The sequence below is a fragment of the Nipponia nippon genome, unplaced genomic scaffold (genome assembly GCF_047370975.1).
Source record: "Nipponia nippon isolate SJK-2023a ecotype South Korea unplaced genomic scaffold, ASM4737097v1 scaffold_7, whole genome shotgun sequence".
NCBI lineage: Eukaryota > Metazoa > Chordata > Aves > Pelecaniformes > Threskiornithidae > Nipponia > Nipponia nippon.
Genome location: NW_028262391.1, coordinates 30,882,275 through 30,906,372, shown reverse-complemented (window position 1 = coordinate 30,906,372; position 24,098 = coordinate 30,882,275). Strand labels below are relative to the sequence as shown.

The following is a 24,098-nucleotide window of genomic DNA, read 5'->3' as shown; positions in this document are numbered from 1 at the left end:
CCCAGTATCCGGTGGTGCTTGGAAAACCATCGCTTGGTGGTTGCCTCCTGGCAGCGGGAACACAGCACCCACGGCGCACGGTGTTTCCCAGGGAGCTGAGCCTGCTGTTGGGGACTGGTGGGACACAGTGGTCCCCGGGGAGCTGAGCCCATTGCTGGCGACTGGAGGCAGAAAAGGCACATTTCCCACCCCGCCGTGCCAGGAGCAGGGTCAAAATACTCCCTGAGGTCCCCTGGGAGCGCAGGGTGGGCTCCCAACTCCCACCACCCCCAGCGCCCCCCAGCACCAGGGCCAGCTCATCCCAGCCCTGGGGCACCGCAGGTGGGAGAAGGGGGAGCCGGCCCGTCTAACCTCCCCAAGGAGAAGCGATCCTGTTTACCTTCTCCTGTGCCTTATCGGGCAGGAGGCTGGTGCTGGGCAGCTGGAGGGGGTTGTTGCCAACCTTTTTTTCCCCAGGAAAGGCAGCTTGGCATCACCGTGGTGCCTTCAGGCTCCAGTGCCAGCCCTAGCCCCAGGGGGAAAGCTCTGGAAATACTGCAAATCATCCAAATTTTGGGGAAACAAGCAGCCAGGGAAGACTAAATCCATTTGGGAATGGGAGTGGGGGGTGGGCAGACCTGGGCTCTATTTTGGGATCCAACTTTGGGACTTGGCTGCTGGGTAGCAGATGAGCCCGGTTCCCGCATCCCATGGCAGCATTCACCCAGTGCTTGTGCAAATACCTCCGGGGACCAATTTTCCCCAGACTTCTCTGACATCATCATGGGTTATTTGCAAAGCTGAGCCTAAACAAGTAAGTCGGGTTTATTGCTCTTTCTACAGTTGAGTTTTAAAGCCTGGCACCTGGTGAGTCACTGTTATCGTTGCTGCCCAACTGAGAAATCACAATGTGGGGTGGGGGGGACCCACCTCCCCCTTTGATGTATTTTTGGGAGCAAGGCTGAGGGAGGTGGAGCAGCGGCAACTGGAGGGAGCAGGAGTACCCACAGCCGCTTCCACAGAGCTTGTACCCCACAGAGCTTCCTTGGGCTTCCCTGGGGTCACCATCCTCCGAGGTTCCCAAGGCTGCCCTGGCATCACTCACTGGATGGGGGACCTCCGGGCATCCCCCTCCCACCAGCACTGGTCTGCTTCATCATCCTCATCCTCACCCTCCTCTTCCACCCACCGGAGCTGGACTGAGCCCCACTCGCGGTTGCACGTCCCCTGGGAGCACCATGATCTCCCAAGGGGCTTTTAGGTGTGTCTCGGCACCCTGGGCTGGGGCTGGCACCGCTTGGCAGTGGGGCTGGCACTCACCAGCTCACCCTTGGCTTCAGGCGGCGCCAGGGCACCTCTGCCCGTACTTGCCTCGCCTTGGCCACCAGCAGCCTGGCGGAACGTGCCCTCGCCTGCCAGAACCTGCCCATCCCACCGCTGCGCCGCTGCGTTCCCCCAGCATGCTCCTGCTCGCCTGCCACCAGCACTGGGGCCTTGAGGAGCTTTTAGGATCTTTTAGGGTTTTTAGGAACTTTTAGTGCTTTTAGGAGTTTTTAGGGCTTTAGGAGCTTTTAAGGTTTTTAGGATGTTTTAGGGCTTTTAGGAGCTTTTAGGGCTTTTAGGAACTTTTAGGGTTTTGAGGAATTTTTAAGGCTTTTAGGAGCTTTTAGAGTTTGAAGGAGCTTTTAGGGCTTTTAGGAATTTTTAGGGCTTTTATGAACTTTTAGGGCTTTAGGAGCTTTTAAAGTTTTTAGGATCTTTTAGGGCTTTTAGGAACTTATAGGGCTTTTAGGAGCTTTTAGGGTTTTGAGGAGCTTTGAGGGTTTTTAGGAGCTTTGAGGGGTTTTAGGAACTTCTACAGCTTTGAGGAACTTTTAGGGTTTTCAGGAACTTTTGGGGCTTTGAGGAACTGCCCAGCTTGAGCAATAAACCCTTAAACTGGCCTGAGCCCAAGGGCAAATGTCCCTTGCAAGGGACAAGGATTTCCTCCCTCCCTGCACTCAGCCAGCGTCTTTGAAGACAGCAGCACGGCCTGCTGACTTACAGATAATCCCGATAACATCAACAAGTGCAGCCGTCGACCTAAAAATAACGCCTGATAACGTCAAGTGGGGACAAAAGGCTCTTTGTTCTATAAATCGCAGCAAAAAGATGGCCTAAAATGTCCTTTCCTCACTGGGACACAGGGTCCACACCTTATCCCCACCCCCTCCCCTGAGGAGGGCCTGATCCTGCGGGAGCTGCCACTGGGTTTAGCAGTGTTATTCCTGGGAGGTGGATTTACAGCATTTCGTAAAGGAGCCGGTCGGGATGACCCGCAGCGGGAGGCTTGGCTCGCTGCAATGCTCCAGTGGCTCCAGCTGCCGTGAGAGTGCATTTCGGAGCCAGCCCTGTTCCCTGCGGCGTGGGGACGGTTGGGCTCCAAAGGCGTCCGCGTTAGCCATGGTCTGGCCGCGTGCAGCCGCGTGAGCCGCTTCCCATGGGAGCCCCTTCCCATGGGAGCTGGGGAAATTCGGGGCTTGGAGCTGGAAATTAAACCAAGCTGGGGAGCGATGTGAGCATGTGGGATGTCCCTCGCTATGGGAGTCCCAGCGCAGCCATGGCACCTCCGGTGCCGCAGCCACCTTTTATCTCCATTGCCTTCCCTGCTGGAGCGAGAGGTTGTTTCCACCCTTCCCCCAGCACAAAGAAAAGTCTCATTCAAGGCATTGAAAATATCTGCAAGAGCAACTATTTACCCAGGGCACTTCCCGGAGCCCTCGCTGCCTACCCTCCTCCCTCTGGCTCCTGGCAGCCCCGGCTTTCTCCTGCTCGGCTGTTTTTCAGGGCGCACAAAGGGCTGGCGTGGCTGGATGCAGGCACCGCTTAGCAGTGGCTTTGTCCACTCCTGCAGCACCCATCGCTGCCATGACACTTCCATCCTCAGCTCCCACCACTGTCATGGGGTCCCAAGGGTGAGGGGTGGGGTGCCCACCTCCGGCCTTGGGATGGGTGGTGGGAGCCGCATGCCCCGGCTGGGGGGTCGCATCCAGGCTCTGCACCCCACATCCCAGCCCACCTTCTCCAGAGATGTGCCATGGGGTGCACGGGGGGCCCCCTCCCCAGCTCCCCCTGGTTCGGGGCCTGGGCTCCTTGCCCTGCTTCTCGCCCCCCTCGCTTCCTGCAGGGAGCGGGACAGGGTTCGCAGGGACACTCTGTGCCGGCTGCTTTCCCATTAATTGTTATTTTTTAATCCCATTCGCAGCCAGGCATGCAGCCGCTCAGCTCCTTCTGTCCTCTGGATGCACGCCAGCCTGGAGCTGAAGGGCGGCGGGATGGGGCACCCCCAGCTCCCGGCTGTCCCCAGCCGTGGTCCTCCAGCCCATCCCGGTCCCGAGCCCGGTCCTGGTCCCGCTGCCGGTGCCGGTGCTGGTCCCGGTCTCGGCCGGGCGGGGGGATGCAGTCCGGTGCTCCCAGCCCGGTGCTCCCAGGCAGAGCCAAGCTGACCCGAGCCGAGCCGGGCTGAGCCGGGCTGGGCCGGGCAGAGCCGGGCAGGTACCGTGACCGAGGGTTGGTGGCCCCGCGGCCCCCGCAGCGATCCCGGAGGGTCTCGGAGGGGTCGGTGCGGCGCGATCCGTCCCGGTCCCGCCCCGCTGAGTCACGGCCTGCCCGGGGGGACGGGGCGGGGCGGGCCCGTTTGTCCCGCCGCACCGCGCCGAGCCCAGCCGAGCCCCGCCGGCTGGGCTGCAAGGTGCCGAGCCGAGCCGAGCCGAGCCGAGCCGCGCCGCAAGGTGCCGAGCCGCGCCAAGCGGAGCCGAGCTGAGCTGCAAGGTGCCGAGCCGGGGCAGCGCCCCCAGCCCGACCCGGGTACAGGTACTGGGGGGCGGCGGGGAGCGGCTGAGCCGGGCGGGGGAGGGAGGAGGAGCGGAGAGGTCCAGTGTTTGCTTTCGGGGTCCCAAAGGCCACGGTAAGGGGCGCTGCCTGGCACGCCCTTACTGGGGATACTGGGAGGGGATGCTGCGGGGGTCCTCGGTGCGGGCAGGGAGGCGGCGGGGGCAGGAGGCACCCACTGGGTGCGGGGGCGAGCAGTGCCCCCGGCCTGGGGACCGCCGCGGCCCTGGGCTTCTGTCACCCCGTGGGGCCAGCCCAGCGGGACTGGGAGGGCACTGGGGCTCTGCGTGGCTGGGACTGGTGCCACTGGGCAGCACCCTGGGGTGCTCCATTGGCCAGCGGGGCAGGGAGCAGCCTGTCTGGATGAAGCTAAGGGCTGCTCCATGGGGGTCTTTGGGATGCACCCTGCTCTGGTAGGTACAGGGACATTTTGCCTCCCTGCGTCTGAGCAGTGGGTGCGACACCTCCATCACAGCAGGGACCGGGGGTTTCTGCTCATGGCCAAGGTGTGCGCTGTCTGGTGAAGCCTCTATGCCTGCTAAATGGGGCTCGCCCTTGTCTGCCCTGCTGCCACTCGCCCCTGCCCTGGAGCCAGGCTGAATTCCCAGGCCACGGAGCCATGAAGCCCCCTGAGCCACCCGGGACCAGCTGCTCCTGACTGCTGCTGGCGGCACAGCTGAGCCCCGTGAAGCTGCCAGGCTAGGCTCTGCCTGTGGTCACTGCTTCCCACCCTGAAGGAACCACCAGTGCACCCCGTTCTTCCTCCCTCCTCCTGGCGGAGGCCGCAGCATCCCTGTGAGACCGCCGGCATGTCTTGACAGGGTGATCTCCCTCCCCTAAAATGCCTGTTGGGGGGATTCCTCCCACAACATCTCAGCTTGCTGCTGCTGGTCCTGGCATGCCGCTGCAGGATATGGGATGCTCTGGGTGCTCCCTACCTGCAGACTGCCTGAACTCCCTCCAGAGGGACCAGCAAAAGCCAGCGAGGCTGGCTGGAGAATTGAAATTAAGTCTCCTGGAATAACCTCCTGGCAGCAAGTCTGAATGGCTGTTGAGGAGGGAAGGCAGCCAAAACTTGTTTCATGGTCTGAGGGCTGCAGTAACCCCCTTCCAAGCTCCACTGCCAGTGGGGAGCCAGGAGTGTTTCCGAGATGGGTGGGGGGGAAAATCCTTTAAGCCCAGGACTGCAGCCACGGTCGGTTTCGCCATGCTCCTTGCTGGGGTTGCAGCTCCCACGTGAATTAAGCGAAGGCCTAAAAATGCTGCATACTTGGTTGCAGTCCAGCACTTAATCCCATGGCCTGGGGGCTGCTATTCGCAGAACAACAGGTTTGCAAGCAACTGCGTGCTGCTGGGATGGGGACTCCCAGGGCTGGCTGTCCCCGCACCTTGCAGTGGCACCCGTGGGTGTTGGAGGGATGTGGTGCTGCAGGGTTTGCAGACAGCGGGCCGAGTGGCTCCCAGTGTGCCAGCACCCATGTGATACCAGCTGGGCGGCAGCCTGCCGACGCTTGTTTTTTGGGAGGGCTCCGACCCGCCAACTCCTTTCCCATCAGCTTGCTGACAGCTGGGGTTTGGCAGGGATCCGTGGCCTCTTACCTGGCTCCTTGGGTGCCGCAGCCTTCGCCCCGGCTGCGCTTGGCTTTTCTGCAGATGGGAAAGCCCACCAGGACCAGGTTCGCCCTCGCTGGGCTCCAGGTTGGCTGCTTCCCATGCCAAACCCCAAATGCCTGGGAGCCTGATCTGGGGTGGTCCTGGGCTGCTCTGCACTGCCCTGTACATCCCTTCCTCAGCACCCATGGCGCGGGCAGGCGATGGGGACCTTGCTCATGCAGAGGGGGACAAGACCTGGGAGGGGACCGCGGTGTTTTGGAAGCCATTTAAAACCCAGGGAGGTGGTTTGGGTGGAGGGAAGATATAAGCCGACCCGCAGGAGGAGCCCAAGGGATTTCTTCCGAAGAACGCTGAGTGGTGGGAGCACACCGTAAGGACGGCTGTCTGTATCCCCCGAGGCTGGTGACGTGGCGCGGGGTGCCGGGGGAGGACAGCCTGCGCTGACTGCTTCGTTCCCATTTCATGGCAGCCCTGAATTCACCGCAGGCATACGTGGTCCTTCACAGACCATTTGCAGCCCCTGCCAAAGCTGCAGGCTTTCCACACGACTGAGCCGGGTGCTGTGTTGCTCAGGCGCTGGACGAAGCGCTGATTTAGTTTGCTGTGATATTTCTGTCTGTGCTGTTTTTAGGAAATGGCAATTTTTTAAAATTTTGAACATTACGACCCAGCTTTAAGCAAAACCTCCATCTCGAGAGCCTCGGATACCAGTGGTCTGCCTGTGCTAGCCTCCCCTTGGCTCTCCCCACGCCTGCTCGGGAAGGGATGGTTGCCAGCAGCTGGTGAAGGACGAATCTGGCAGGGAGCTGCGCTGCTCCTGTGGGAATCTTTATCGGGTCTGGTTTTGTCCTGTTGGCAAAACTCAGCTCGCGGGTGCTGGGTGTTGTGTGCAGCCCCACAGAAAAGCCGATCCCGTGGCACGGGCTTGGTGCAGCTGGGCTGGCGGCACGGCACAGCTGCCACTCAGCTCCTCGGGCATTAACAAATGCGTCGGGTCGGACCCTGCCACCCACCGGTGATGGGAAAGGCTCACATGCCAATGCCGTGAATAACGTGTGGGCTGACCCCTGCATGCACAGGCCACTGGCCAAGGACAAGGGCACTTTGTGAAGCAGCTGGGTGACCAACACTGGGGCATCCCCTCTGTGCGGGGTCCCTGCCGGGGTACCTGCCTCCTCGGGCAGCTCCAGCCCCAAGGCACATTGTCTGCGGTCTCTACGATGGAGGCCAGCTGTGCAAAGCTGTTCTGCATCTTGGGGAGCCTGTCATGGCTTGCCTTTCCATGCCTCAGTTTCCCCATCCAATTCCTGAGCCCATGCCTGGTTAACAGGCTGTGGGTGATGAGGGGTGATGTGGGCTTGTTAGCATCTCGAGGAACAGAGCATCAGCTTATTTTTCTAACAGACCTGGAAGGAAAACAGAGATAAAAGCCCCTGGATCTCCCCATTTCCGGTGTTTGTTTGAGGCATCAGAGCATCTTCCCTTGTTCTCGGGAAAAACGTCACATCCAAAAGCCACATGCCACCTCTAAAAGCTTAAATACCTGCTCCCAAGTCACCCAGAGAGCAGTAAGGTGGTAGTAAACACCAGGCTTTTTTTTTTTCCCCATTTGCCTCCAGATTTAGAGGCCGCAATATTATTCCTTGGCTTTTCTTTCAGAGATTAGCATGTTCTTTTAATGGGACGATACAATGTGATGCCCGGGGCTGAGCCTCCCGCCATGCCGGCGGCGAGGGAGCCTGGTCCAGACTGCATAGCCCCAGCGGTGTCCCCACCACCTCTTTTTACATCATCTGGCTGATTTTGGGGCCAAACCAGGAGTTTTTCTATGTGTTATTGTTCTTGGAGGAGCTCAGCCCGCATGCTCTGGCTGGGGCAGTGGGTACAGCCATCCTGCCTTGGGGATAATGGAGTGGAGGTAGGGTTGGTGCCGAAGCGGGTCTCTGCTTGGTCACCACGATAACGCGGGGCTTTTAAAGATGGGTGACACTGGGGAGATGCCCCAGTGGCAGTGGGGACACGTGGCATCGGTACGGGTACCCAAGGGCAGCGATGCCACGTGTCCCCACTGCTACCCAGAGATGGGAAGATGACAGGGCCCTGGCATGAGCTCAGTGCATCCGGCTCCCTCCAGCACTGCTTATCGCTGGCACGGATGGGAACCGTGTTTTCCCGCTGCGAAACCATTTTCGGGGGATTTTCTCTTGCTATTGTTCGGCTCAGGAAACAGCAATCGGCGTCAGGGCGAGTGGGACCATATAGGGCTCGGAGGGGAAATACCAGCTCCCCCACCCACATCCCCGCAGGAATTTCTGGTCCCGGTTGAGTAACGGCTGAAAGAGGCTGATCCTGTCCTCCAACCACCCCAATAAAATCCCACCAGAGCCAGCGCAGTGGGATGGGCTGAAGCCTTGTTGGGATTCAGCATTCCCCATCCGGAGGGGATGCTTTCCTGGCACACCAGCTCTGTGCCGTCACGCCACAGTTGGCATTCATGTGCCACTTTGTTGATTTGAATCGATCCAGGTGTTTCCCATCACCACCGGCATTTTGCCACCCCAGATCCGTGCTTTTCAGATACATGTGCATGATTCCCAAGTGTGTGGCAAGGCACCGGGATGCCAGCCCCGTCCACATCCAGCTATTGCTGCTGAGTTATGCCTGTGCTGTACCCTTCCAGCCCATGCTGGGGAACCTCGTTAGCGCCACACTCAATTATACCCATGGCAGCAGGTTAATTAACTACCCGAAGCCCCTGTCTTCCGGTGATAAACTGCTGCAAGAAGCAGACAGGGAGGGATGGCAAGCGGCCTGTGCCAGTGCAGGGTGTGCCCTGGATCTGTGTTGGCTGGAGAAACCCGTGCTGGTGGGAGAAACCTGCTAACAGGGATGCTGAGTTTTCAAGCAAGCAGTTTTCCCCCAGCTTTCCTATCTGATGACCCTTGGGTGCCTGGGAGAGCTCACGATCCTTTGCAGGTGATGCTGGTGGGTGCCCTGGCACCCGCCTGCAGCACACAAAACAGGATTTGGCCACTCGGTGGGTTTCAAGGAGGATGCTTTGAGAGCGGCACAGGAGTGGGATGCAGCGGTGGCAAACCAGATGCCAGCTTGGCTTTGGGCATTGGCAAGTGTTTGGCTCTGCCGGCCAGTCCGGCAGCCCCTGCTGATGCTGTCCTGCCGTGGGGGGACTCCTGCTTGTTGCCAGACCCTGGCAGGATGGGTCCTGCCAGCCTCGACCTGTTGCTGGGGTGACAGCAGGGTGAGGAGGAGGCAAAGCTCAGTGCGTCCCAGCAGCACTGGAGATGCAGTTCATGGTGTGAGGAAGGCAGAAAGCATGATGGGCAGGGCTGTGGGTGTGAAAGCTGCAGCTCGGTGGAGCGCATGGGTGTGGCAGCACCCTAGGGTGCTCTGCACTGGCCTGGGTGCAGGTTACAGGAGCCCCGGCTGCATATAAAGACAAAGAAAAGGGTGGTGGACCAGAGTGCAGGATGAAGGGATGGGGAAAGGGGACGCAGAGGACGTTGCCTGGCTGGTCACGAGGGGCAGAAAGGGTTTTGGCAGCTGCATTGCTGGGGTGAGCCCTGGAGAGCCCATTTCTGCTGAGCTGAAACGATGGAGCGGTTTGCAATGTGCCCGGCTCCTCAGCTAATCTGCAGGAGCTGAAAGCACCCAAGAAAGTAATTTTAGGGCTGGCAAATTAGGAAACCGCTGTTTCCTTCTATTCCTATCGCTTGCGATAAGAAGCCAAGGCACAAACTGAGATGTGAAGCAGGGAGCGGAAGAGGGGACCCCTCCTGTGCTGAATCGTTGGCATGAATCGTCTGTTACCGGCATGGTGAGGCACCTTCCCTGTGCTGAGAGCCCGGGGACCCGGCTGCCGGCCTCTCCCGTCCTTCCAGCCCGCTGCCTGGCAGGATACCCAGTGCTCGTGGCTCCTCCTGGTGGCAGAGGCACCAGGGAACCAGCCGTGACACTGGCCAGTGTCCCACCAAGCACATTCTTTGCTCTCCATCCCGTGACCCCATGGTATGGGTGATACCTAAATACTCATGTGGCCCCTTTCTTTTGTACCCTTCCAGGCTCTGCTTTCTCCTCAGAGGCCAAGCCAAAGCTGCCCGGGATGAAGGTCCTCCTTCTGCTCCTTCTCTCCCCGCTCCAAGGTAGGCTGTCGCCAGCCATGTCCTGCCCTGGGCCTGTGGGCCAGGTTTGGGCTGCTGGATGTAATTGGCAGCCCGAAAAAATTGGCTGGGGGGCACCAAGGGGTGTTTGCAGCCATGGCTTCCACAGAGGTGAAATGTCTCATGGACTGACGTGCCTCTGGTGGGGTCTGCGGGGCAGGATGAGTCTTTTCCAGAGTAAGGAGATGGTCTCCATCCATCCCTTTTGGAGATGGAGAGCTCCTCTGTCAGTCTCTGCTGATGCACGTGCAAGACATGGGAAGTCCTGCCACCCCAGGAGCCTCTGCTCCCCAGCAAACCCTCCCAGCATGGCCACGGGGATGTCAGGGAGGTGGCCGACGTCATGCAGCCCATCCAGGACGGGGTCGAGATGTCTGGGGCAGAGACCCTGGCGTGCCACATGTGACAGCTGCTGTGGGGGTGTGGTGTTTGCTGGGGGTGGCTGCCCCTCCAGCTAAACTGGCGTCTCCGTGTGCTTCTGCAACGCAGGGGTGGGAGCCAATGGCCACTGGGAAGAGGACTTCCGCTTCTGCGGTGACCGAAACCAGACCCAGAACAGCTCTGTCATCTACGAGGATAGCCCTGACACCATCTCCATCGAGAACACGGTCCAGGCACTGATAATAAAAACGCCCTTTTTGCCAAGCAGGAGAAACTCTTCCTACAAGTACAGCTTGCCCCCTGCTTTAGGCAGGTACCGCTTCTGCATCTACTGGTTCAAGGCCAACAGGACCCTAAGGCTGGCGTATGGGAAGCAGAGCTTCCTCCTGGGTGGGGACCCATCCAGCAGCATTACCCGGGGGAAGGAGACTCAGAAGACTGAAAGAACCAGCACCTCCATCTTCAACGTGTCCTACATCTCAAGGGGCGGGAAGAACACCTCTGCTGACAGTGCATCTGAATACTCCTTCCCTGGTAAAGGCAATTCAACGTTACTTTAATGAAATAAAGGGTTCATTTAATCCCCAGCCCATTCTTTAGCCATCAGCAGAGCATTGGTGGTGTCCCAGTATGTGCTACAGCATGATTATGTGAAGACACAGCTGAAGGGTGATGAAAGGGGACACAGGTTTGCTTGAAGCAGCCCCAGGGCAGTCCCTGGTACCCAGGCTCCCTAAAGATGAAGATGGAGATTTTCAAGTGTTTTACCCCCTAAAATCCTGGGAAATCATGGGCTTAGTAGAGGTCTCCAAGGGTCCCGTCTGCACTGCTAGGCACCTAGCTAGCCTCAGCCAGCCTGGTCCTGATGGTCTTGGTGGGAGCCGAGCTCCAGGTGGCAGGAGAAGCCCTCTGGGTTGGGGTCTCCATCAGCTCCCCGGGCTTGAGGTCACCTTGAAGCCCTCTGCTTTCTGCTCCCACCAGAGCTGTGCCCACTTGGTTCAGGGCATAGGGAAGCCTATGCACATGCTCTGCCTGTGCATCTCACAGCGTTTCCTTTCATGTGCCTGTCAGCCTTTCCAGAGAGCATGCCCGTCTGGGAGCAAGATGTGGAGGACCAGCTCACCGCCTTGGACAGCCTCATTGCCCAGCCCTCAGTGCTGGCCACAGGAGCCACGGAGCAGCAGATGCTTCGGCGGTGAGTTCCTGGCTTGTGCTGTTCCCACTGCCACTGGTGCAGTGCCCACTGCATCCTGCTCACTGCACCCCTTCCCCGACAGCAAACTTGGGGAGCTGGAGAAGATGCTGGCCAAGGTGGAGCTCAAAGGGCAGAATCAGACCTTTGGAAAGGCCACTGTGCACGCAACTGTCCTGAGGGTCCAGCCCACTCGGGCTCCTCGGCACCTGGCCTTTGCTTCCCAAAGAGAGGTGGGTCCTGGGGAGTCTGCCCTGGTGGTCTTGGTCCACCAGCACCCTTTCCCAACCTCTCTCCTGATGAGTCTGTCCTTGCAGGAGGGTGGAGAGGTCCATGGGTTCGCGGTGGACCTGCCAAGCAGCCTGTTCGTGACGGCGAATGAGAGGGAGGAGGTGGTGGAGCACAGGGTGCTCCTCATGGACATCAACAGCCAGACCATGTTCCAGGTAATGCCCACAGGCATGGCATGGTGGGCTGTGCCTGCTGTGCCAGGGGCTCCGGCGGTACAGGGCAGCAGGGATGCTGCCCAGACCAGGGTGCTGGTGCTCACTCGGAGAAGATGCTTCAAAGATGAGCTAGAAGCTTGATGGGGAAAGAGGCATGGGACCTCCTTCTTGGGGACTCTCACCAGCTTCATGCCCAGCAGCAATCCCTTCCCATACTGCCATTGCCTCCTCTTCTTCCACAGGATGAAAACAGCAGCCACATCCTGGGTGACAAGGTGATCAGCATCTCCCTAGTGGACATGGTGGTGGCCAACCTCTCCGATCCAGTGGTCCTCACTTTCTTCCATGACCAGCTGCCGGTAGGTGGGGAAACAGCCTCATTGAACCTGGTCCCACCAGGAATGGCGGGGCAAGGAGGGCTCAGGCCCTGCCAGCTTAGAGAGTGGTCACAGTCCAGCAGGTCCATGCCCTTGGCCTGCTTGTACAGCGTCTGCTACGTCTTCCAGAGCTGTATGATGATCATGGCTTCACCGTGCACTGGTGGTGGCGCTGCCTGGTCCTGTCCAGGAGATGCTTCTTTGCAGATGTGTCGCCTCCAGCACGATCTCCAGGGCTGGGGGACCCTTTGAGTTAACAATCCCTTGGCTCATTCATGGCCCTGTCAGGTACCTGCTCAAAGGCGAACCCCTTGTTTGAAAAAAGGGGTCCTGGGAGCAAGTATCTGCTCTGTTGAGCTGCCAAGAAAATGGTCTCTGCCTGGAGCCTACTCCCATGATATGGGATGGTTTGTCTCCTGAGACCATCTCGCCTCCTGCCCCATGTTCTTCCCTATCAAATGTGCTGGCTGGGCAACAAATCCACAGCTGCATCCTGATCAGGGCCCATGGTTTTGTCATTGCAGAGGAATGTGACCCCACTGTGCGTCTTCTGGCAGGAGGACACCACTGGTGAGTGCTCCTGCACTTGGGTGTGAAGCCAGGTGCTGCCTTTGCTCCTTTTGCAGGGTACCACAGACATGCTGGTAGGAGTAAAAGTCGCTCTGCACCTCCCTTCCTCGCTGCAGCTCCATAAACCTTTCCCATGGGGTTGATTTCAGGTTCTCCCCTCCGTAGCTAACCAAAGAGCTTTCTCCCTCCCTAGGGATGGGTCCTGGTGCTGAGGGTGCTATCTGAGTGTGTGTGCTTGGCATGGGACAAGCTGGGACCCCCACTTTTGTCCTCCCCCCTGCCGTGGACACCTTGCCCTGAAAATCCACAAACCCGAAGCAGATGTTCCTGCTGCTCACCAGATGCTCTCCCTTTCTCTTGCGCAGCCAGCTCTGGGAGCTGGGACAGCTATGGTTGTACAACGGTGACGGCGGGCAGCCAGACGGACTGCAGATGCAACCACCTCACCTACTTTGCCGTGCTGATGGTGGGTAGCGCCTTCCTGCAGCTCTCTGCATTGTTCCCACTGGCTGTTTTTCCTCACCATCTCTTGTTCCTCCTTCTCCTCAGGTATCTTCTCCGGAGATCACCTATGTACACAGGGATTACCTGAGTATCATAACCTACATCGGCTGCCTGATCTCAGCTTTAGCATCCATTTGCACTATCTTCTTCCTCTACTTCAGGTATGGTCTGACAGGTCACCTCACGCTCCCCGTCTGTGTCCTGTCCATTGCCACTACACCCGGGTGGGTGCAAGATCTCCAAACACAGTTAGTGGCCTGGCTAGAAGCATGATGAAGGAGCCATGCTTGAAGAAAGCAGAATTCTCCTCTCCAGAAACCACCGCCTTGGTCAGGTCTCCCACAGGGCACGCAAAAACACCAGCTGTTTCCAATGATTTTGGAAAATCAGCTTGGTGTTTGTTATGGATCCAGCAAGCAGAAGCCTGCAAAGATCTTTTCAAGGGCCCAGTGGAGAACATGAGTGTGTTTTCCTGAGTCATGTCATTGATCCTACATGGATGATTCAGAGCTGAAATGATGTCGCTGCCTACCCCCCATGGCCAAGACCTGAAATGCAGGGTCAGCTGCAGGGACCTGAATTTGCACATGTAACGGGTGGTCCCACCTGTGGGGTTAGGCTCTCAGCCCCTGACACCACCAGAGGGTCTCCTGGCTCTTCTGGCAGGGGCAGGTTGCCCCATGCAGAGCTGTGGGGTGTTGTGGGACACCAAGGATGCTGGCCAGGCACGGTGGTGAGGTCTCCCCACTCCTCGCTTCTCCAGAAGCAAGCAGCGAGACCAGATCACGAGCATGCACATCCACATGAACCTGCTGGGCGCCATCTTCCTCCTGGATGTCACCTTCCTCATCTCCGAGCACTTGGCTTCCAGCAGCAGCGAGGCAGTCTGCAGAGCCGGGGGGCTGTTCCTGCACTTCTCCCTCCTGAGCTGCCTCGCCTGGATGGGCATTGAGGGCTACAACCTCTACCGGCTTGTGATCGAAGTCTTCAATGCCTACCATGACCACTTCCTCCTCAAGCTCTGCCTGGTGGGCTGGGGTGAGCATGGGGGAGGCAGAGATGCCGTTGAGGGCATGGGCAACGGGAGTGGAGGGGCACCCAAATAGGTCTTTCCCACCATCTATGGTACCTGGATGGGGACGGAGATGTAGCTGTGGGGGAGCAGATGTCTGAGAGCAGAGGGATCTCTGTTGAGGGGCTTGGTGGAGAAGGAGACTTAGTGGCTGAGAGCAGAAGCTGGTGCTAGAGCAAGGGTGGGTCACCCTGGGGGTCACCCAGCAAGGGAGGGATGTGAGAGCCACTGCTTGGAGTCTTTAAATAGTAATGGGATCCTCTCTTTCTGAAAGAAGCATCCAGGACAGCCCAGAGAGATGGGCTTGATGCAGGAAGCACCCATGCATCTCTGCCATGCTTTGGGCTGGAGGCCATGGTAGGAAGATCTCATGATCATTTGTGGCCTAAAATTCCACAGCCCTAGGAAACCCCTGGCTGGGGTTGGTGCAGCACAGCTCAGTCCTGGGCTGGGGCTTTCGCCAGGCGTCTTCGTTGCACGCTCCATCCTTGGTTCCCCCTTGGGAGGGAGGATGTTGGTTTGTAACTCTATATGGGGAGAAAGGGGCAACAAATGCTTCCAGAAGGACCGAGGCACAGGGACTAGGGTGGCTGCTTCACTCTGTTCTTGCCACCCAGGACTTCCCTTCTTCTGCGTGACACTGATCTTCCTGATTAGCTGGACGAACTACGGCCCCTTCTCCATTCCTGTCTATGAATCTGTTGGTGGCAAATCCACCAACGCAACCATGTAAGTCATGGGAAATGGGTTGCTTGGTCCCTAGTCTTAGACAAAGTCAACTGGCTAAACCTTCACTGTGTCCTACAGACTTTCCTTAGCCCACCTGTGGCTTTTCTGGGGCTTTGTGCAGGGTGGTGGTGGGGGATCCTCCCTTCCTGTTTAACTAAGCTGGGTGCTGAGTTTGCACCACACCTTTGTGCTTCCCTCAGCCCCTCCAACTCATGTCCCTGTGGGATGACATAGCATAACCCTCTGCCCTTTCTCCTCCTTCCAGATGCTGGATCACAAGCCCCCTGATCCATAATGTCGTGAACCTGGGTTTGTTCAGCCTGGTGTTCCTCTTTAACTCGGTCATGCTGGGGGCCATGATCCGGGAGATCCTCCGGCAGAACAAGAAAGGCCACAAGCTCAAGCATGTCCTAGCCCTCTTTGGGCTGAGCATCCTGCTGGGCATCCCCTGGGCACTGGTCTTCTTCTCCTTCACCTCCGGTGTCTTCCGCCTTGTCTCCCTCTACATCTTCACCATCATCAACTCCCTCCAAGGTGAGCCTGGGATGCCAGGCTACTCCAAAGGGCACCAGGGGTTTCATGGGGTATTGGTGGGGTATTGGTGGGGTGGTGATGGGGTGTGAGAGGAGCCGTCCCTGGCAGGCTGGCTGGCTCGCTCTCAACTGCTGTTGGTCCTTAGAGGGGGTTCACCCGCCCTTCTTTCCCTTTGGGTGTCAGTCTCTTTTCCCAAGTGATAGGATGAGAGGAAACGGCCTCAAGTTGTGCTAGGGAGGTTTAGATTGGATATTAGGAAAAATGTCTTCACTGAAAGGGTGGTCAAGCACTGGAACAGGCTGCCTGGGGAAGTGGTTGAGTCACCATCCCTGGAGGTATTTAACAGACGTGTAGACATGGTGCTTAGGGACATGGTTTAGTGGTGGACTTGGCAGTGTTAGGTTTACGGTTGGAGTGGATGATCTTAAAGGCCTTTTGCAATCTAAATGATTCTATGACAGGACATCGAGGTGCTGGAGCGTGTCCAGAGGAGGGCAATGAAGCTGGTGAAGGGTCTGGAGCACAAGTCTTATGAGGAGCGGCTGAGGGAGCTGGGGTTGTTTAGTCTGGAGAAGAGGAGGCTGAGGGGAGACCTTATTGCTCTCTACAACTACCTGAAAGGAGGTTGTAGCGAGGTGGGGGTTGGTCTCTTCTCCTTAGTAACAAGTGATAGGACGAGAGGAAACGGCCTCAAGCTGCGCCAGGGGAGGTTTAGGTTAGACATTAGGAAAAACTTCTTCACCGAAAGGGTGGTCAAGCATTGGAACAGGCTGCCCAGGGAAGTGGTTGAGTCTCCATCCCTGGAGGTATTTAAAGAACGGATAGATGTGGTGCTCGAGGACATGGTATAGATGGACTTGGCAGTGTTAGGTTAACGGTTGGACTCGATGATCTTAAGGGTCTTTTCCAACCTTGACGTTTCTATGATTCCTCCCGCCTGTCCCAGGTTTCCTCATCTTCCTCTGGTACTGGACCATGGTTCTGCAGGCGAGAAAGTCCCCTGACTCGCAGAGCAGCTCCGACAGTGTCAAACTGCAGCCCAACAGCAGCCAGTGCCACCTCGGCTGAGCCCTGCAATGGCTGTGCTGCACCGTGCCAGGGTTCCCCGTGTGGAGGATGGCCACGGGAAGGACTGACGCCGTCCGCTTTGCTACCACACCTGCCTCGTAGGGCTGCTAGGAGCCCAGGGACCCACAGTGGGGCTGGCCACCCCTCGTCCCTTGCCTCTGCCAGCCCCCTCCCCAATTTTCCCACCCACTGCATCCTGGTGGGCAGCGGTGCATCCCTTGGATTGGCATCCTTGGAGCAGGAGGGAGGGATGCTTGCCTGGGCAATGAGGGCTGCAGAAACCAGAAGGGACAGGGACAGGGTCCCCAGTGCCTCCGGATGTCCCCTCCCGTGCCCTGAGGCCAGGGATGAAGGGTGGGAAAGGCCCTATCTTCAGCCCTTGCTGGTGGTCACCAAGAGGGTCCTTCCCCAGTGAAGGCAGAATAACTCTGCCCCTGCAACACCCTCTAGCAGCTGAAATAATCTATTTTTGTTATTTTGTTGAATGTATATTTTTGGATGGTGTAGAAGTTTAACGAGCGTGCCTGCACACCAGAATTGTGCCCATTAAAGTTGTTCCTGCTCGAAGCGTGGCTTGCTGGGGTCTCTCTGCTGGGTGCGTTTGTGGGCTCTCCAATGGGATCCGTCCCTCGGCTTGGGTTGTCCCATCCCCAGGGCAGGATCCAGCGTTTCACCCTGTAGGATCCTTCAGAGCTGGGACAAGTAACGGTGCTCCCAGCAGAGCACTGGCAGCCTGGTGCCGTAGGGGTCGGGGTGATGGAGGGGGATGCCGTGGTTTGGGAAACTGCTGCAGTCTTTGGGGACCTTTACTACCCAGTGAAAAGGGAGGCTGGTGGAAGATGGGAATCCGAAGAGGGAGGCTTCGCAGGATGGGAATTGCCTCCCTCAGTTGCTGCGGGGCCATGGAGAGCGCAGCTCTCCTGGCTGTGCTGCTTGCAAACGCAGTACTGCATCTCCCAACTCACCGGTTCCCCTTCTGGATGGTGCTCCACTTGTGGCTCATCCCCCTCTGCCTGTTTCCCAGCTCCCAGCCGGGGCAGGGCAGCCTTCCTGGGAAGTGGATCTTTCATCCCCGGCAGCTTGTGGTGATGCCTGGCAGCGCACCCAGTTTGGGAGACAGATGCCCTGACACATTGCTGGGTTGGTGGGGGGCATTGGCCAAAGATTTGGTAGGATGGGGGGGAGAAGGGGAAGGAAAAAAGCCCTGAGTCAGCTGGGGGAAGCAGCCAAGGGGGAAACGATGTGGCTGTGACCGTTATCGCTGTTGCTGTGAGCTGGGGCAGGAGGTCACTTGCCAACCCACAGGAAGGTGCGAGGGTTCGCAAAAAGGAAATGAGGACACGGCTGTTGCCTCAGGAGCAGCCACAAGCCCCGGGGGAGCCCAGGGAGGAGCAGAGTTGCTGGGACGAGGGGAGCAGAGTGTCATGGGATGGCCAAGGGTGGCCAGGAAACCCCACAAAGCAGCATGAACCTGCTTCTGGGCACTGTCCTGCTGCTTCTGGTGCTGCCTGGTGAGTGGCGGGTGAGGGGGATGCGGGCACCCCTGGCTTGGGGTGTGTGTGGGCTTGGGGGGTATATTTTCCCTTGGGAAAGTGTTGACCCAAAGATCGTGGTGGGGTTTTGCCCTGAAATGTGGCCAGGCCAGAAGGGAGTGTCCCCCCTGGGATGTGCAGAGAGCTGGCAGAGGCAGGCGGAGCTGGGGGCTTTGCTGCTGGGGACTATTTTAAAATCTGGGACCAGCAGCCCAGGGTCTCTTCTACAAGCCACCCTGGGGGGGCTGGATGCAGTGACGTGTCAATGCAGGCATGGTGGCTTTGCCTTCACCAGCCCTGATGGCTGTCCAGTTGCTTTTTGAAGCCCATGTAACTGTAGGGCTGCTCCTTTTGAACCTAGCAGCTGCCAGATTCTCCTTCCTCCCTCTTCCCCTCTGGGCAGGAGGAGGACTAACCCTAGATTTTGGGGTTTTCACCCCACTTCCCCATGTGGTCTTCTTCCAGATGCTGCTGGGGGACAAGACAGCTGTGCTGGTGAGTGGTCCCCCCCATCCCTGCCCTTGCCATGGTGCCCACCCAGTGCCACGGCACCCAGCAGGCACCCTGCTCCCCTCCTCCCCAGCCCTGAGGCGGGGTGACAGGCACCACCAGTGCTGCGACATGGTGGAGTCGGAGGAGCAAGGCAACGGGACCCTCAGCCCCGACTTGCCCCAGCGCTGCCCGGAGCTGGGGCACTCCAGCAGCTCCGCTTGTGCCTGCCTGCGGGAGCGCTGGCTCAGGTAGTGGGCAGGGGTGGCCATGGTGGGGTTTGGGGGCTCAGCCACCTGCATCCACCGATCCCACAGCCCTCCTGCCCTGCAGGCTGCTGCAGTCAGCAGGGCTGGCGCTGCACGGTGGGCTGGCTGGGCTGAAGGTGCTGCTCCTGAATGTCAGCAGGGCTGTCACCCGTGATGTCCTCATCACCTTTTCCCCCAAGGAGGTGAGATGCACCCCTCTCCCTTGCTTGGGAGGCCCTGCGCCTTCCAAGCATTCCTCAGCCCCTGCCCAGGGGTTTGGCATGCCATGGCGTGCTCTTCCTCCACCCTGCTCCACGGTTGCATCATGGACCCATGTCAGCTTAGCATCCCTTGGCAAGGAGTCACGTGAAATGGTGCTTGGGAGGGAAGAGCCCTCCCTGAGGAGCTGTCCCAGCAGTAGGCGGGTAGTCAGGGGGAGGGAGAGGAAGAAGAGGAGGAGGAATGTGTGGGACCTTGTGCCTCCTGCCCACTCCCGGGCCCTCCCACTCTCTGGACGTCTCAGGGGACCATGTCCCATGGGGTAATGGTGGGCTGGAGCTCTCCTGGGAGCTGGTCCCAGATCTGCTGCTTTGCTGCTAGGTGCTGGGGATAAGGTTCTCCCCTTCTGCCCTCGGGGCTTCTGCTGATGTTGCTGAGCAAAATCCGCTTGGGCAGGGCTGAATTTGTGCCTGGAGCAAGGTTGGTGGGTCTCGAGCAGAGAGGCGATGCTGCCAGCAAGCAACCCCCCCACCGCTGTTCGCTGCCGCAGGGCCCTAGGATGCTGAACATGACAGAGAAGGGGAAGGCAGGCAAGATCCAGCTTCCCAGGGAGATATTCCGGTCCCTGAGCAGCCGGACAGTGCGTGTGGTGGTGACGGTCCTCAACATCCAGCAGCTTGGCATGTTCAAGGTACGGGCTGGCATTGCTGGCATCCCTCCGGCTACTGGCACTTGTTACCTGCCAGCTCAGCTCAGCAGTGTTGCTCCTATGCAGGAGGTCAACCAGACAGGGCAGGTCCTGGACGACACTGTGGTGGGCATCATGGTGGGAGAGACAAGCATCTCTGGGCTGCGGGACCCTGTGCAGCTCACCTTTGCCCACAGGCAGCTGCTCCATGTAAGTCAGCTGTGCCCTCCCTCCATCTCTCCAGTGCCCCTCACTGTGGCATCAGCTGATGCTGCTCTCTCTCCTTGCAGGACATCACCCCCCAATGCGTCTTCTGGGATCCCAGCAAAGGTATAGTCCTCGGCAGGGCTGGGTGCAGGGCTGGGTGCAGGGCTGGGTGCGGGTGCTGTGCCCCACACTCATGGCCGTCACCCTGTGCCGGTCGCAGGGCAGGCAGGAGGCTGGAGAAGCAGTGGATGTGTCACGCAGCCTGAGGACAAGAGGACAGTCTGCTCCTGCGACCATCTCACCTTCTTCACCCTCCTCCTGGTGACAATCCCTCTCCTCACAGCTCCTGCTCATACCCCAGCTGTGCTGCCTGCCCCACTTTGGTGGCCCCTTGGGTGTCATGCGTAGCTGCACCAGGGACAGTTATAGCTGCTCCCAGGCAAGCCCAGGTCCTAAAATCAAGCCCAGCCCCAGCTTAGGAGGGCAGCAGCAGCTCAGCAGAGTGGGTACAGGGTGGAAACAGCCCCCAGTCTAGTGCAGGCTCTGGAGCAGTGAGGCTTGGGGTCCCATCCGCTGGTGGAGGCTCCCAGAAGGGTCCTCATGGTGGTCCACTATAGCCTTCACTCGTCCCTCACCCCACCCCAGGGAGACTCTCCTCTGAGCCACCACTGCCCCACTCCCCCCAAAGACTTTCTGGGGGGACAGACCGGGGGCTTGTGTGGGGTCCCTGCAGCAGTCCACGAGGGTTATCAGCCCCAGGGCTCTGGTAGCTGCAGTTGGGTTTTCTAGGTTGGTCCAGGGCCTGTCTAACCCAACGTGTGCATGTTTGGCAGAATCCAACGCTGGACAGATCCACGGCACAACCCTTGATGGCTGTTGCCACTGCTGGCTGCGGGGTAGCCATGGCTTTCTCCATCTTCACCATCGCCTTCTGCATCTTCTTAAGGTAGATGTGGCAGCAGCTCACTGGGGACTCCTCAGGCTGGGAGAGATGTGGGGCAATTCCGGTGCCTCTGCATGAACCTGCTGCGATACGGCATGGGGCCCCGCTCAGCTGCGATCCCCATCTTTTCTGCTCCCTCTGGGGACGCTCAGGTGCAGGTTCAGGTCCGAGGAGACCCTCTGCATCAACCTGGGGCTGCACGTGAACCTCGTGGGCAGCCTGCTCCTCCTCAACCTGGCCTTCCTGCTCAATAGCGGGCTCGCCGGTGGGACCCAGCTGGGGACCTGCAAGGTCCTGGGGGGGTTCACCCACTACTGCCTGCTCTGCTGTTTCACCTGGATGGTGCTGGAGGGCTGTCACCTCTACCTCCTTTTCGTCAAGGTCCTCGGCACCTACATCCGCCACTACCTGGCGAAGCTGTGCCTGGTAGGCTGGGGTGAGTACCACCAGCTTGGGCAAAAGCTGCGAGGAGAGGGGGGCAGTGGGTACAACTGGAGGGGGAACAGGGTGATGCAGTGATGGGCAGACAGTGAGCGAGCCCCCATCCTGCCCACAGCTCTTCCAAATGCCATGGTCAGGGCTGGGAAGTGTTTTATATGTGCTCAGTGCACCAAATTCAGGGCAGCACCTGCAGGCATCCTCCATCCCGCTGAGGACCAGCCTCCTGCTCATCAAGCAGGTGGTATCTTTGGGGGTCTTCATTCCCCCGTTGTCAGCCCTCCATGGCACCTTGGGGGGCACCAGAGCAGATGATCCTGCAGAGAGGTTAGGGGACACTTCGAGCCCCGCCACCCAGCGCTGTCCTTCCCTCTCCACATCATGTCCCAGCAGCAATCTTTGTGCCCCCAGCACTTGTGCAACCTCAGCGGGTCCCTAAGCCCCATCTTCCCTGAGGTCGGCACATCCAGGGACATGCAGAGATTGCCCACCGCTTGCCTTTCTGGCCTCCTCCACGTGTCTCCCTTGTTCTTCCAGGCTTCCCCATTCTTGTGGTGGGGGTGGCAGGAGCCATCGACAGCTACGGAAAATACGGGATCCAGACCACGGACCAGGAGGTCATAGCCCACTTGTGCGTGCACCACCGCCCGCAGGGCTTAGGTGGCCCTTTGGCATGGGGAGTGGTAACTTGATCCTGCCGGGAGTGGGGCGGGGCAGGGAGCTTTACACTGTGCTTCTGCTTCCCTAACTGTGATTACAACACAGCAGCTACAGCCATGGTAACCACCATCATCACCACCTCTTGCGCCGAGTCTCCTCAGTCATGCTTGCAGGCCTCCAGGTCATGGAGGGACATCCAAGGTCTACCTGGAGCTTCCCCAGGCTCCCTCCCAGCTGAGCAACATGAGGGCAGTGGATCCACACCACTGTCTCCCCTGCTTCACCCTGGCCTTGGAAACCCCACCAGCACAAGGGTGTCCCTGCATCCCCAAACACATCCCCCTGGGGATGCTCCCATGGGTGCTGCTGGGGCTAGCAGAACCACTGGAGGCACCACGATTGTCTCTTTTCAGGTGCTGGATCACTTCCAAACGTCTCGTGGTCCACTACATCACCAACTGTGGTTACTTTGGCCTCATCTTCCTCTTCAACATGGCTGTCTTCGGGGTGGTGACTCGGAAGAGCTGCTGCCTGCAGCATACAGGGGCAGTGCAGGGAGACCGCAAGGCCTGGAAGGTGGCCCTGGTGGCGGTGGGGCTCTTCTGCCTTCTGGGAGCCACCTGGGCCCTTGTGTTCCTCACTTATGGCACCTCCTCTGCGCCCGTGCTCTACCTCTTCACCATCCTCAACTCTCTCCAAGGTCAGGGCTGGCTCCGAGCTGGGCTCCCTGGGCTCAGGTGGGGAAGATGGAGGAGGCAGGAGCCACCATGGCAGTTGTGTTGACCAGGGGTCCCAAGGCACCAGCATCTTCCCAGCACTGTCATGCCCTTCCCTTTGGCAGGGCATGTCAAGCAGCAGGTCACAGCCACCGGCGTGGAGCTGGTCATGGCTCCCAACCACGTCCACTCCACCGGGGGTGGTTTTCCTCCAAGGAAGCCATTCCTTAGCAGAGGAACAGGGACATTATCCACCCAGGGCACATCCCAGCCAAATGGCTCACCTGAAGCCAGGGGGAGACCCTCCTGCAGGAGCAGGAGCAAGCTGGGGAAACCCCCTGGAAGTGGCAGGGAAGTCCTGGCAGCATCCTGGCAGGATGCTTCCCACCATCTCCTGCTGCTGCTGCTGAGTGTCTGCCTTCCTTTCCCTGCAGGAATCTTCATATTCATCTGGCTCGTTGTCCTCTATTACCCGAAGACAAAGGAGATGGCTGGCTCCCTCTCCCACATCATCAGACATGACAAAAACACCACAGTCTCCCAGGACTAAGTAGACCTCCCTCCCTGCTTGCACATGCACACGCTAAGAACAAGCTTTGATCCCAACGGGTGCAGCTTCCCCATGGAGGACGAGGGCTCAGTTTACCATGCCTCGGTTTACCCTTCAGTGGGCATGATCCACCTTAGCAGGGCTCTTTGCTTCAGCCCTTTTGTTCCTAGTGGCCTGCCTTGAGCAAGGAGCTCCGGAGATGTCCCTTCTGCCAAAGTCCCTCCAGGCTGCAGCTCCCCCATGGTCTTAAACTGCCCCCGATCTCATTCCCCAGGGGCTCTTGTGGGGGTGAGGAGGGAGCCCACAAACCGCCTGCCTTCAGCCAGGATGGAGCCATCCCCCTCTTTGCTAGACATGGCCTTTGGTGCTGGACCAGCCCAGCAGTGGGTTTTCCTTCTGTTGGAGGTGGGAGGACTGAATTGCTCCAGCCCAGATTCAGGAGGTTCAGGTCTGAGAATTAGAAAAAAAAGAGAAATCCCACAAGCTTCTTTGCAATACGTCTTCTCCAAACGGACCAGGGCCGAGCTCTTTGGGCAGGGATCTGCTGTATGTCCCTCCTGCAAAACACCCTCTGGGGCCAGCAACAACTTCTGTGAGGACACCGTGCTTCAGCCGAATGTACACACGCAGCCCTGTTGCAGGGAAAACACACATCTCCTCATCTATGTTTTAAGTATTAGATCTCTGCCAGCTGTCTGAGCGCTATGGACTTAGTCTTTGATGCTTACAATATTGTTTGTTATTTGCTTTATATTAAGGATGTATTGATGGGCAAAAATCTTGTTGCCAATTTGTCATCATTCAGAAGGAAGAAATCTGTATGGATAGGTATATATATATATACATGCACGTGTGTGCACGCACAGAGCAGCCCCTTCTCTGTTAATGCTGCAT

General features: G+C 58.6%; 2 protein-coding genes across 4 annotated transcripts; both read left to right on the top strand.

Annotated features, from left to right (window-relative positions):
* Positions 1-3,304: 3,304 nt before the first annotated feature.
* Positions 3,305-17,086, top strand: ADGRG1 (adhesion G protein-coupled receptor G1). 2 transcript variants are annotated; one of them, XM_087740278.1, is made up of 14 exons: positions 3,305-3,825; positions 9,543-9,623; positions 10,131-10,556; positions 11,094-11,217; positions 11,300-11,447; positions 11,532-11,660; positions 11,903-12,019; positions 12,562-12,607; positions 12,973-13,073; positions 13,157-13,272; positions 13,875-14,149; positions 14,801-14,912; positions 15,178-15,446; positions 16,393-17,086. In XM_087740278.1, the coding sequence occupies exons 2-14, from the start codon at positions 9,584-9,586 to the stop codon at positions 16,512-16,514; spliced, it is 2,025 nt and encodes a 674-aa protein (XP_087596404.1). In that variant the 5' UTR covers positions 3,305-3,825; positions 9,543-9,583; the 3' UTR covers positions 16,515-17,086. The 2 variants fall into 2 exon arrangements, with proteins under 2 accessions (XP_087596404.1, XP_087596402.1); XM_087740276.1 differs by having other exon boundaries at positions 3,306-3,831.
* Positions 17,087-17,895: 809 nt separating this feature from the next.
* Positions 17,896-23,972, top strand: ADGRG3 (adhesion G protein-coupled receptor G3). 2 transcript variants are annotated; one of them, XM_087739836.1, is made up of 13 exons: positions 17,896-18,025; positions 18,512-18,541; positions 18,630-18,786; positions 18,944-18,986; positions 19,553-19,693; positions 19,778-19,900; positions 19,981-20,020; positions 20,118-20,218; positions 20,731-20,843; positions 20,993-21,276; positions 21,816-21,909; positions 22,352-22,638; positions 23,089-23,972. In XM_087739836.1, exons 1-13 carry the CDS (start codon positions 17,944-17,946, stop codon positions 23,202-23,204), a joined length of 1,611 nt encoding a protein of 536 aa, XP_087595962.1. In that variant the 5' UTR covers positions 17,896-17,943; the 3' UTR covers positions 23,205-23,972. The 2 variants fall into 2 exon arrangements, with proteins under 2 accessions (XP_087595962.1, XP_087595960.1); XM_087739834.1 differs by having other exon boundaries at positions 18,869-18,986.
* Positions 23,973-24,098: the final 126 nt, after the last annotated feature.